Below are 12,553 nucleotides of genomic sequence, written 5' to 3' on the forward strand. Positions count from 1 at the left end.
TGCCTCCCCTCTTGTTTCTGGTGGTGAGATATTTTGTGGGACTTGTGGGGCTTGTCTTCTGCTCTGCTCTCTGCCCAGCTCTGCCTGGTGGCTGCTGCCTGTAGCATCCCCAGCACTGCCCTCTGTGCTCATGGGCTGGTGATGAACCCTCTCACAGCAGCCTTATTTGATGCAATTTGGGCAGTTTTGGGTACTCCTTTTGAACAGCCAACAGCTGATGAATAACCTGGTGTTTCATCTCACACGTGATCACGGTCCTCACAGTCTCGATCAATAAATACAATAAGCTTGAACAGCCTGATGTTGTGAGCTCTTTGAAATCATATCCTCTATTAGAGGCAGCAATCGATGGTGCTTATTCCAGTTTAGCAGTGATTATGTGCTGGTTACTGCAAAAAGCCACCTGCAACCCAAAGTGGGGACTGTAACTTCCTGCTGCTGTACAGCACACCTGTCCTGCTCTATAAATATAAGTTTTTAATTAAAGTGGATAAACTGCTGCAGGAACACGATGTGCTTGTTTAAATACCAACCATCAGTCATGGCAAAGGGATTTAAACAGGGAGGTTTGGGCTTTTTTGCAAAGAAATGTGTGTCTGGTGTCTCTCTTAGCTCAGTGCAATCCATCCCGAGTGTCAGCCCTGAATTCCATGTGCTCTCTAAAAGAGGGGGAGAGGAGGAATGGGATGTTCTTTGTGTATAGCCAGTTTATAGGTATGAAATTTTTGGGTTTGGAGACAAATGTCTTTATTGAAATCACACAGAAAACAAACAGAACTGGGGGTTAACCTCAGCACAGTGATGTGAGGAACACCATGGAGCTGGAGCTGGCCATTGTGGGGAAGAAAATTCCAGATGTGGATGTGGCAGATAAGTGCACACCTGCTGCTTTGGATCTTATCTGCTGGAGCACTGGAGATAGACAAGCTGAATTCCTCTTGAGCAAAATCCCAGGAGTTAGGCCTCCTGTACCAATAAACCAGGATCAGAATTGGAGAGGGGATTTTACCCATAGTAAATGTGTTTTTCTGTATGACAAGAGTAAAACCAGGTTTCTTGGAGTGATGGACAAAGTGTCTGTGGTGGGAACAAGCAAAACTGGTCCCATTCCCATTACCAGACTGGCTGGAATGGAGCTGGAGTTTGGACATTGCCAGAGTCCTACTCAGGAGCAGAATGAGATGGCAAAGACAAACTCCACATGTTTTTTTCCCCTTTTTTTTTTATTCCAAAATCACTCTATTTTATTTTGTGGTGGGCAGAACAACCGAGAGAGGGAGGCAGGAGCTGTGCTGGTGGTGCCAGGTGGGCTTGAGAGCGCTCCAAAGGGGCTGCCCTGGACTGCTGGAAGAGGTGAGACATGGGATAGAGTGAGCTGGATACAGGGAGACAGAATGGGATATTGGTGGGCTCTTCCCCTGGGAGGAATTGGGATAAATTAGAGGCTGAGTCTTCCAAAATTAGAGAGACCCCAGCGGAAATGCCCCATGGCCTCTCCCTTTATTGGAATAAAGTAAAAGGACTCCTCTCTCTCCTTTTTGGACATAAACTTCTGGCATTTGTGGATTAATTTTCCTGACAAGCTGAACTGCACTTGAAAGTACTCAGAGACACCTGGAAGTAAAAAGAGCCCTGGCACTGGTGTGCTCCAAGTCCTGCTGGTGTGGATGGGGACTGGGTGTAGTAGCAGAGGACTCCAATCCCAAACCAAATGTCTCTTTTTCCGCTTCTGTGCCTGTGGAATATTTTAAAATTATCCCCTGAAATGTTCCTTGATGTTATAAATAGGCTGTTACAGAGGCTGAGAGGCACAGCCTTTTTCCCTCTCAGCCATGCTCCTCTCCAGCCCCAGAGATGTGCATTTGGCATGGCAATGTCACAGCTGATGGTCAAGGAATGGAATAATTCACCTCCCTGGCTGTGAGCAGGGCCCTTCCCAGGGCTCACTCAATGTTTCCTGTCAGGATCAGGAGTCAGGGGGAGATGACTCAGTCCATGTACAGGAGTTATTCACTTGTGCCTCCAAGGAAAGGACAGTTCACATTCCAGCTGTGGGTTTTGTGGGGTGGATTTGGGTATCTGGTGCCTCAGTGTCCTTCAAACATCGCAGCTCTGTGGGATCCCTGTTCCTGTGGGGGGGACCAGGCTGAGCCTTTAGCAGTAGCCCTTCTGCATTCCAAGGGTTGTGTATGGAAAACTACAGGAACAAATCCCAGGAGTTCACAGGGCTCTGGGATGCAGGGGGAGCAGCCCATCACTGCCCTGCTGGATGTTGAAGTTGCCACACTCCTTCCCATGTCCTTCATGCTCAGAACAGCCACATCTTGTCCTGGCTTCAGGCCCTGCAAAGTCATTCCCAAAGTTTTCTGGAAAGGACTGTTCAGCAGGTGAAGTGGGGAGGGTCAGAAAATTAACTCAGATTACTTGTGTCTGTATCTTAGAGCTGTAAAATCCAGCAGCCTTCTCCTCCTTTGCTTTCTGCATTCCCAAAATAGTTTAATCATATTTTGGTTGGCTTTTTCCCGGCTATTGCTCCGTGCTGGGGGTTGTTACAGTCCTGTAGAGAAACTCATGGCTTTGCAATGCAAAAAACCCCCCAGGCTACCTGCATGTGTGAGATGATTTATTGTTCTTGATAATCAATTTTTTACTGTGGCTGTTTCAGGTTAATCCCGCTATTAATATCCCGAAACCACTGAAGTGCAATCCCATTACACAGAGCCCAAACTCTGCTCCTGGAGCCCGTGGCACAGTCAGGCAGATCATTGCAGCCCCTGCTCCAGCAGCTCTGAAACTCGGTGACCAAATGGCCCTGGGCTGCTTTGGTGGTGGCCAATTGCTGGGGAGCTCATGGTGCCAGCACGAGGCTCGATGAGTATGAAGCTGCTGGATGAGAGAGTGGAAAAATAGATTGATTTTATTTCTCCCTGCAGCTGAGAGCTGTCTGGCAAATCACAATGGAAATCAGGCAGGATGAAGCAGGGGTTTGATCTGGGGAGGGGAGAACAGTGGGAGGACCAGGGGGTAATTCAGGTAAACCTTGATTTTGCAATGAGCTGGGTAATTAAAGTCCAAACTGCAGGAACAGTGTGGCCAGAGCAGGGCAGCAGCCTTTGGAGTACATTTTGACAAAATCAAGTCCATGAGAGGGTCGTGCTGGCTGTAGGTTTATTTTTGGATTTTCTCCCATAGTTGCACAGGAGTGGATGGGGACAGTGAGCACAGGGATGTAGAGCTTGGATTTTCAAAGGCATTGAGGCTAAATATAGAAATTGGTTATTAAGATTTTTCCGTGAATGTTGTAAACAAATTAGTTCCACTAGGTTGCTATCTGCATGCCTAGGTGCTTATGTACCTCAGAAAAACCTTCCTGGAGGAGCTATTCATTGTCTGACTTCAGGCTCCAAACTTCCTGAGCTGGGAGCGAGGGAAGTTCACCTTCCTGAGGTAATTCTGAGTGTTTTGGCTGAACTTTTGCAGCGAAGAGTCTATCGCTCCACTGCCCTCGTGGAGAAAAATCCGCTTCATTTAGCAGGCAGGAGCCCTGCAGCTGAGTGATGTGAGCAGTCCCACGAGGAAACTGCACATCAGCAGCTCTTGTTCTACATCTCCTCAGGCCCCAGAGGCCGCGGGGATGTTTGCTGGAGCTCCAGACATTGCCACTCCTCGGCATCACTTTTGTTTGAACAAGTGTTGGAGAAGGATCCCTCAGCACCCGCGGCTTCATCCCTCGTGGCCCAGACATTCATCAGCTGCTCGAGGCTGCTTGGCATCGCTGCTGCAGTGTTTTGTTATTGTCACACATTTCCATTCCTCCCGAGCTTATGATAAGCATCCAAATTAAACTGCGGGCTCCGACGTTTTTTGATATTTCCAGGCAATATTGATAATGAAGCTTGTGCTGTGCTGTGTCATTTACTCAAAGAGCTGCGAGCACCAAACAATCTCCGTGCACGGGGACTGTCTCATCCATCACTGCAAGTCAGTGTTGCCTGTGCCACGGTGCACAGTGACATTACTCAGTGGTTTGGGGTGGAGAAAGAGGAACTGAGAAGCCAAAAGAACTGTTATGGTGGGGAAAAAACAATATTTTCTGTGTGTTTCTTCCCTGTGGAGTGAGAGTAACGTTCTTGTGAGGAACTGGAGGTTGCCTTCAGCAGCCCAACCTTTGGTGCTGTCCATTAGAGGAAATGCTATTTATTACTGTATTTACTCCAGGAGCTGCTTTGCTTTGCTGTCACATCTGAAAATCCTGGTGCAGATGGTCTGTGGTGAGTCCATGAGGGCCCTCCCAGGGTGTTCCCTGAAGGAGGAATCCCATGGATGGGACACAGGGACACCCCATGGGGAACACTCAGTCTCGTGTCCATTTATCTTCCTTTGCAAAGGACACCTGACCTCTGGTTAAGGATGGACTCCAGGAGATGTCAAGGAAACAGGAATGGAGATTTCTTTTGGTCAAAAGGAATTAATAAGGTCTGCTGACACTTCATCCCAACAGAAGAACATATAAACATAATATACAAACAGAGCTCCCAGGCTGGCTCTTCCAAAAGATCCTGATTTATATGGAACTGAGCCTGGTGGGTGATGTGAGCCACGGACACAGCCAAGCATCACCCCAAAGCAGCTCTCTTATCCCAGAGGAGGATAACAGGGGCTGACACAGAAATATGGCCTCTTAAACTGCTTTTAAAAAAAAAATCAATTCTTACAATATCAATGTGTTCATTCTGGTGTAATTCCATCACTGCAATCGGGTTACTCTGGGCTTTAAATCGTCCTTGATCACAGAGTGGCTGCAGATGATAAATGGAGTTTTCTTCCTCATTTTGGGATATTTGGGCCAAATTCTTGGCACAGGTCAGGTACAGACATGCAGCACCAACTTGTGCATTTCAGGGTTTAATTGATTTATCTGTGTAAATTCTACTGCTAATGCTGTACTTTGATTTATAATAGTCCGTTTATGAATTGAAAAATCCATCCAAAATATGAATGCGAGTTAATAATCATTCATTGACCGTCTTTTAATAATCAACTTCTGATTTTTTTATCAACATCCAACAGCTGCATCACCTCAGTGCATTTCTGTGAATGAATTAAACCTCAGAAGAGAGAGATCAGCTCAGTTCCCAGGGGCGAACACAAAACCTCTTTGAAAGAACAGACAATTGCACAGCATAACAGTTTAACTTGGGGAATGGAGAATAATAACATATCCAATTGAAAGTGCAAGGGAATTTAGAGAGGAAAAATGTAATTACCTGCTCTGGAAAGAGCCCAGACAGTTTAAAATCTCATTCTTCCCAAATATGTCTGGGAATCTTTAATGACAGCACGATCATGAGACATGGCACGGGTTTGGAAACGAAAAGAAAAGCAAAAACAAGCTGTTTTTTTTTTTTTTTTTTCTTTATTCTGGAAATATCTGCTGGTATTTCAGGAACCTGTGTGACACACGCTTGGAGTTGTGGCCCAGTGTAGAACAAAAGCAGAGTGAGGAGAGATGCAGCTATAAAATGAAAATATGTATTTAGTGCTTGCAGAAAAATAAAATTTAAAAAGAATGAAAATTAATTAAGAGATGTGTTTAATTTAATTTTCATTATTGTGATCTGTGGAAAACAGCTAAAACAAAAAGAAAATCCTTTCATTTGTTTATTTTAATAATTTGTTTTCCCATCTTAGAGAGCAGGACCAGCTTCAGCCTCCTATAAACATCCTTCCTTCAGTCTCTGTTGAATGTGAGGTGCATGAAATTTAGGATTGATGAAGTTTATCATTCTCATCTGTCTTTTGCCCAGTGCTGGACAAATAAAGGGATGCCAGTGTCAGTGTCAGCAAGAGCTGCCTCCTCTAACAGTGAGTGACAAGTTCATGTTCCCTGAATCTGAGAGAATAAAAACCAAGCTCGAAAGTACTCCCGATGCTAATTAATTACCAACCCATTTCTGGTAAAATTCAAGTGGTTCCAGCAGCTTTTATTTATACCTGTGCAAGTCCGAGGATTGGAAATTATGAGTTTTGGTTTGTTTTTGTTTTTGCAACCAGCAAGAAGCGATTCTTTCAGACATTAAGTGAAGGAGGAAGTTGTTCCAACAGCTTTTGGGTTCACATGTGTTTCATATGACACACACCATGAGGTTTCAATTAGCTTTTGGGCAGTCATAAACCAGAAAGCAACACAACCAAGGAAAAGATTGTTTTAAATATGAATATGTTATTATCTCATTTGTTAACTGTTAAAATGAAATAGCTAAAAAACTCTTTTTCTTTTTTTTTTTTTTTTTTTTTAAAGCAACCTAGAGCTGAAATTCAGAGGGATTTTTGTCTGAAAATTTAGTCTGATAGGTGCAAAAGTATTTCAGGGGGCAGAAAAGGGCAATGTTGTGAGTCTGAAAATCACCATCACCCAGGAGAAAAACAACACCCCAGTGCTGCCTGTGACTTCAGGGCACGGCCAGACCCCTTTGGACCCTGTTTGATCCCTGGTATCCCCTTCAGAGCATCTGGGGTCACCTCTGGGGTCAGCTCAAGTGATCTAATTAACAGGGAACACTGAAAACATGCTGATGAGCATGGTGGGTTTCTGGATGGGAATGGGGTGAGGGTTATTGTGGGAGTCAGAGGGAGGATTTTATGATTTTGTGGCTTTGGTGTGAGGTGAGAGGAAGGATCCTGGGGCCTGGGGTCAGACGAGAAGAACCTCATTTCTGGGTTGTTACTGCTGTAAAGGAACCTGGATCTACCCCAGCTGACCCCAGCAGTTTTTTTGGCTGTGACATATTTTGGGATAGAGACAGCATGTTGGGGTGGGTTGGAAGTGAATGAGGCCCCTTCCAGCCCAAACCATCCTGTGATTTCCTGTGGTCCCTGACAGCACCTGAGCGTGTCCCCTTGGCTGGAACTGCCCCAGATAATGCAGAACAAGATTTCTGGGTTTTCCTTCTGCCAGCACAGCCCTGCTGGCTCCCAGTGCCCCATCCCAGCACCCAAACCTTCCTTCAAACCCCAAAATTATGGTCCAAGCTCTTCTCCCCATCTTTCCTTTCATCTTTTCCTGAAGCAAATATCCCCCTGAATGTATGCACACGCTCAGCCCATTCACTTAAACACCGGGCCCAGCTGAAGGTCACCCTGAAAACACTCACAATTCCAATTCAGCACTATAAATATGCATTTGATTCATTGTCTCCTGTCCCTTCCATCACTGGGGATGGAGGAGGCGGCCTGGCAGCTCCCCCTCCACCTCTCCCGGCAGCGATGAGTCACTGTCCTGGCTCTGAGGCTTCATCACAGCGATATTATTTGACAATAATTGTAATTTATGCTCTGAAAGTGCTGAGGGGAGCTGCGTTCAGGGCTTTCAATGGCCCTTGGGATGTGATGGGAGAGGGTTGGGCGGGATGGGGTGAAGTGTGGGGGTGGCCGGGGGACATTTGGTTCTCCTGGGAGCTCCTGGCAAAGAATGTCCAGGATGAGTGTAAAGTCCTCTGAGCACCGGTGTCTCTGTGCTGAGGGTGACACCCGCCATGCCAGCGGTGAGGAGATGCCACAGCCCAGCAGGGACCATAAGCATCCCTGGGGCCCTTGTCACTGCTCGTCCGGGGGGCTGCCGCAGTTCCAAAAAAGAAACAAAAGAGAAAGAAACCTATCAGCGCCTTTCTGCAGGGGTTTAAGTGGATTTTGTGGCAGGAGGCACCGAAATGGCTCAAGAACAGGGGGGAGGACAGGTTCCCACTGGCCTTGGTCGGAGTCCCCTCACAAACCAGGGGGCGGGGCCTGAGCTATGGGGGCGTGACCAAGCTGACCCAGGGCGGAGCTAATTTATTGGGATGCGTCAGTAGGCGGGGCCTAACTGCGGGGGCGGGGTTATGGGCGTGGCTTACACCGTGCGCCAGTTGTTCTCAATGTGAGGGGGCGTGGCCGGCGCGGTGTGGGCGTGGTCGACCTGACGCAGTGACGCTGCCGCGGCCCGGCCGGACGGAGCGGCCGCCATGGCGAGCCAGTCACAGGGCATCCAGCAGCTGCTGCAGGCCGAGAAACGCGCCGCGGAGAAAGTGGCCGAGGCCCGCAAGAGTGAGTACGGCACGGCCCGGCTCCGCCAGGCCCCGCCGCGGGGGATGTGGTGGCGGGGGAGACCGGCTCGGCTCGGCCTGGCCTGTCCCGGCGCAGCCGCCTCAGGCCTTGAGGCCCCGGCGCTGAGGGCGATGGGGCAGCGGGGATCCCCCGAACTCTGCCCTGCCCTGCCTTGCCCTGCCCTGCCCCGGAGGTGCTCGGGGCTCGCTGGGGCCGCCAGCAGAGCAGCTCTGGAGGCTCTCACCAAAGCTCAGAGCGGTGTGAGGGGTCGGAGCCCCACCGGGACCCTCCTGCCATAGCCCAGAGCAGGGTCAGGAGCTCGGGGGCTCCCGGCTCTCTGCAGGACACGATCACCATAACCTGGCCTTCGCTTGGGGCATGGCTGTGCTCCTCTCTGTCCTTCCGACCTTCAGCTGCTTGTTTTTCCTGGTGAAAACTGTGTTTCCGTATCGGTGATTATAGAGCTGTTCCTAACGGATCCAAGTTAGCTTCTCCTGTTATGCAAAAAAAAATTCTGGTTGCAAAGCCACACAAGTTTGGAAATCTTTTCTGCTTCAAACAAATGCATATATATATCTGTATTTATGTACCTGCCCTGGTTTGCAGTTCAACCCCCTGACAATGTTACAAGAGGCAGATTTTTGTAGTTCACTCCAGTGGTCATAGTCTCGGAGGGGAGAGTGTGGTGGGAAGTCCAGGAGGGGAAGGAGAGGCAGTGGCCAGGTCTGCTCTTGGTTTCACAGCTGGTCTGGCAAAACTGAGGTTTAATGCTCTTTCTAATGGGCTTTTTTTGGGATCTCACAGAAGCTGCACACTCACGTGGGTTGGGGCAATCCTGAACATGGGCACAGACTTGGAGAACTCATTGGGAGAAGCCCTGCAGAGAGGAATTTGGGGCTTCTGGTGGATAAGGGACTGGACAGGAGCCTGCAGTGCATTCACAGCTTTAGGGCCAAACACACCCTGGGCTGAGCCCCAGCCTGGGCAGCAGGGGAGGGGATTGTGCCCCTCTGCCCCTGTGCTCAGCTCAGAGCCCACCTGCAGAGCTGCCCCAGCACAGCAAGGACCTGGAGCTGCTGGAGAGACCCAGAGGAGGCCACAGAGCTGCTCCCAGGGCTGGAGCCAAGCTGGGAGAGCTGGGAGTGTTCACCTGGAGAAGTGAAGGCTCCAGGGAGAGCTCAGAGCCCCTTCCAGGGCGTTACAGAGGCTTTTGAAAAGGAGGGAGAGGGACTGTTTATATGGAAAGTTCCAGAGGGCAGGGCTGGATGGGAGATTGGGCAGGAATTGTTCCCTGGGAGAGTGTTGAGGCCCTGGCACAGGGTGCCCAGAGCAGCTGTGGCTGCCCCTGGATCCCTGGCAGTGCCCAAGGCCAGGCTGGACATTGGGGCTTGGAGCAGCCTGGGACAGTGGGAGGTGTCCCTGCCATGGCAGGGGTGGAATGGGATGGACTTTAAGGTTGCTTCAACCCAAACCAGTCTGGGACTCATTGTGTGAATAAAGCTGGGCCTGGATGTTGCCTGGTGCCTGCACAAGCTCCAAGCTGCTCTCCAGTGCTCGGGGTGGGAGCTGATGCCTTGGTGACCTTGGCCATGGTTTGCTGGCTCCTCCTGAGATCAGCAGGCTCGGGGAGGGGGCTTGGCTGGTGCCTCCTGCAGGAGGAACAAATGCTGGGCAATAGGAAAAGCATCTCTCAGTGGTTTCTCTTCTCTCCTTGCCTTGCTTTGCCCCTTGGAGCAGGGAAGAACCGGAGGCTGAAGCAGGCCAAGGAGGAGGCCCAGGCTGAGATCGAGCAGTACCGCCTGCAGCGTGAAAAGGAGTTCAAGGCCAAGGAGGCAGCGGTGGGTTTTCTCCATCACTCAGCTCGTTTCCAGCCCCTTTGCCTTGTGCTGGGGCTTCCTGGCCCTGGCAGCACCCTCAGGGTGGGAGGGAGTTGCAGCAGCAGCACTTCCCCAAGTGCCTTCCTGTGAGGCACAGCCTCGTGGCCCAGAAAAACACGTGGAAGTGGCTCAGGATGTGGTGTGTTACATCTCAACTGGCAGGGAGAGAGCTTAATAAACTCCTGGGTCCCCTGAGGGGTGACAGCCTCCCCAAAGGTGCTGTGTGTAGCAGTGTCCAAAAGAGACTGAGCTCACTGCTCCTGTCACAGGCTTGTTTCCATGGTGCTGACATGGCAGAGACCACTTGCTGTGTCCCTGGTCACCAGAAGGGAAGGCTGAGATTTTTATAAAGATTCTCCAAGGGTAAAAGGAATGAGAAAATGGGAATTGTGCTTCAAATGACTCCTGGGTGTTACTTTTCTTGCACTCTAGTACAGTTGTGCCCAGGGGTTCCAGTTGTCTGTACAGCAGGACCTTTATTTTGGGCACTCCTTAGAAATTCTTGCTCTAAACTGGTGGATAGTGAATAAATGACAGGGAATTGGGAAGAGATGATCTTTAAGGTCCCTTCCAACCCAAGCCTTCTGATAATTCTATAAAAGAGGGTAAAAGGCAGGGGTTGAGGGTGAAATACTTGGACAAGTTCAGGGTGAAATCTGAGCAAAAAATGCAGCAATGCTTTTTTTAATATTGATCTTCGCTCAACAGTGACGAATATCTGAGATGATCCAGAATAACAAAACACAGAGCTTGGCATGGTGATTCCTCTTTTCCTTTGCTGTTTGCAGGCCCTTGGCTCCCATGGCAGCTGCACCACTGAGGTTGAGAAGGAGACTCAGGAAAAGATGAGCGTGATCCAGCAGAACTTCCAGAAGAACAGGGAGGTGGTGATGTCCCAGCTGCTGTCCCTGGTGTGCGACATCAAACCCGAGATCCACGTGAATTATCGCATCAATGGCTAGTGCTGGGAGGAGGGAGGAGTGTCCTGGCAGTGCTGGGAGTCAAGTCTGAGCTTCAGGTGGAATGTACAGCTCTTAGCCATATACCTTACCCGTCCTCCTTGTACGTGTGTTAAATTATTTCAGTCAGCTCTTGGAGTTCTCCTGGTTCCTCGTTTGACACGGGTTCAAAGCTTATTCAAACATGAAGTGGCCATGTCCCAGATCTGTGCTAAGTTATTCAGTAGATATTCCAGCTGGCACAGGAATGCTCCCTTCCCATGGTGAGAGTATTCAGTTAAAGGCTTCCCTCTGTGAAATAGAAAAGGGAGAGAGCTGCTGGCCTGTGTCAGTAATTGTTAAACTTGTGTACCTGTATTCTTGTTGACCAAACTGCATCTCTCAGTGTGCTGTTAAACCTCTGCACAGGCTTTAAACCCTGTCAGAAGAATCCTCTGGCTGTGCAAGTCCTGGCTGATCATTTTCAGGTGCTTGAATTTCTCTGTATTGAATCCTCTGTGTATTCTGCTGTTAGCTTGAGGTACAAGTCTGGCACTATGACACCTGAAAGTAAAAACACTTCACTCCAAAGCTTCTGCTCAGTCTGGTTCTTCCTGCTGACTTGTTCTGGGACTGCTGGCAGGTCTCACTGGGCACCTTGAGAGCCTGGACTCTGCAGAGTGACCATCAAGTGTTGATAAAAGAAAGTTTAAAAGAGAGACAGCCAATATCTGAAGGTCACAGCAGGTAAGTTAAAACCCATTACAGAGCTCCTCCTCTTGGCTCCAGTCTGATGCTTTACCTGCCAGATCATTCTGAAAACCTTCAGGAACAAATGTTCTTGCGACCATTAGGGGAAATAAAATGGTGCCAGTTCATTGGAATAGTTTGATAGCCAGGTGCTGCACAGTAATTACCCTTCCTTGGGTCCAGTGCTGGTCACTGCCTGTTTATGCCAAGGTCATCCTGCATCCTGCAGCATCCTGTGCCTGGGAACAGTGGGAAAGAAGAGTTCTGGGGTTGTCTGCATCACTTTCCAGCTCTTTAATCAAAAATACACACAAATACACTGAGGGGTTTCATGTTTCAGTGGTTTCTTCCTCTTACCAGCAGAATGTTAAATGCTGCTTTGCTTTTTTTTGTTGAGTTCAAAATCCAGGCTTTTTTGTGGAAAAGGGACCTGAGCATGTCCCTGACCTGGCCTAGGGGTTGTTGAGTTTGGGATCTTTGCAAGGAGCCTCATGGATGTTGTTCTGTTCCTCAGACAGAACATCTTGATTTCCACAGCTCCTCAGTGAGGCCTTGCAAAGCCTCTTGGATCTCTGGAATTGTGATAGGGAGGGAAAAAAGCAGGATGGATGTGGATGTGGAGCCTGCAGGCAGGAGCAGACAGCTCTGGCTCTCCTCTTGTCATATTTCATGGTAGTGCACTGTACTCCTGGAAAGATCTCTTCAGGAATTCAAGCTATTAAACGGGTTGTAAAATTGAAACAAAAGCTTCTTGCAAAGTCAAGTGTGCCAGGCAGGGGGAGAAGGCAGGTGGGTACGAGCAGAACAGGATCAGAGCAGCTTTAATCCTTGTGCTGTAATGTGGAGAGGTGTTATGGCCTCGTAAAAGGGTGCAGCCATGCTAATTGTACTCTGTCCTTTGGAGAT

The 12,553-nt window shown here is 49.0% G+C and overlaps 1 protein-coding gene across 1 annotated transcript; it reads left to right on the forward strand.

Moving 5' to 3' along the window:
- The first annotated feature begins 7,958 nt into the window (after positions 1-7,958).
- ATP6V1G1 (ATPase H+ transporting V1 subunit G1) lies at positions 7,959-11,488 on the forward strand. The gene is made up of 3 exons (XM_083875573.1): positions 7,959-8,082; positions 9,820-9,920; positions 10,748-11,488. Exons 1-3 carry the CDS (start codon positions 8,001-8,003, stop codon positions 10,919-10,921), a joined length of 357 nt encoding a protein of 118 aa, XP_083731699.1. The 5' UTR covers positions 7,959-8,000; the 3' UTR covers positions 10,922-11,488.
- Positions 11,489-12,553: the final 1,065 nt, after the last annotated feature.

Source organism: Zosterops lateralis (assembly GCF_965231275.1).
Source record: "Zosterops lateralis genome assembly, chromosome: 20".
Lineage (NCBI taxonomy): Eukaryota > Metazoa > Chordata > Aves > Passeriformes > Zosteropidae > Zosterops > Zosterops lateralis.

Excerpts from the sequence above, each read along its gene's own strand:
- ATP6V1G1 (XM_083875573.1), top strand. The coding sequence starts at position 8,001 with ATGGCGAGCCAGTCACAGGGCATCCAGCAGCTGCTGCAGGCCGAGAAA. Across the intron at positions 8,083-9,819 it reads AGTGGCCGAGGCCCGCAAGA|GGAAGAACCGGAGGCTGAAG; the intron begins GTGAGTACGGCA and ends CCCTTGGAGCAG. Across the intron at positions 9,921-10,747 it reads TCAAGGCCAAGGAGGCAGCG|GCCCTTGGCTCCCATGGCAG; the intron begins GTGGGTTTTCTC and ends TGCTGTTTGCAG.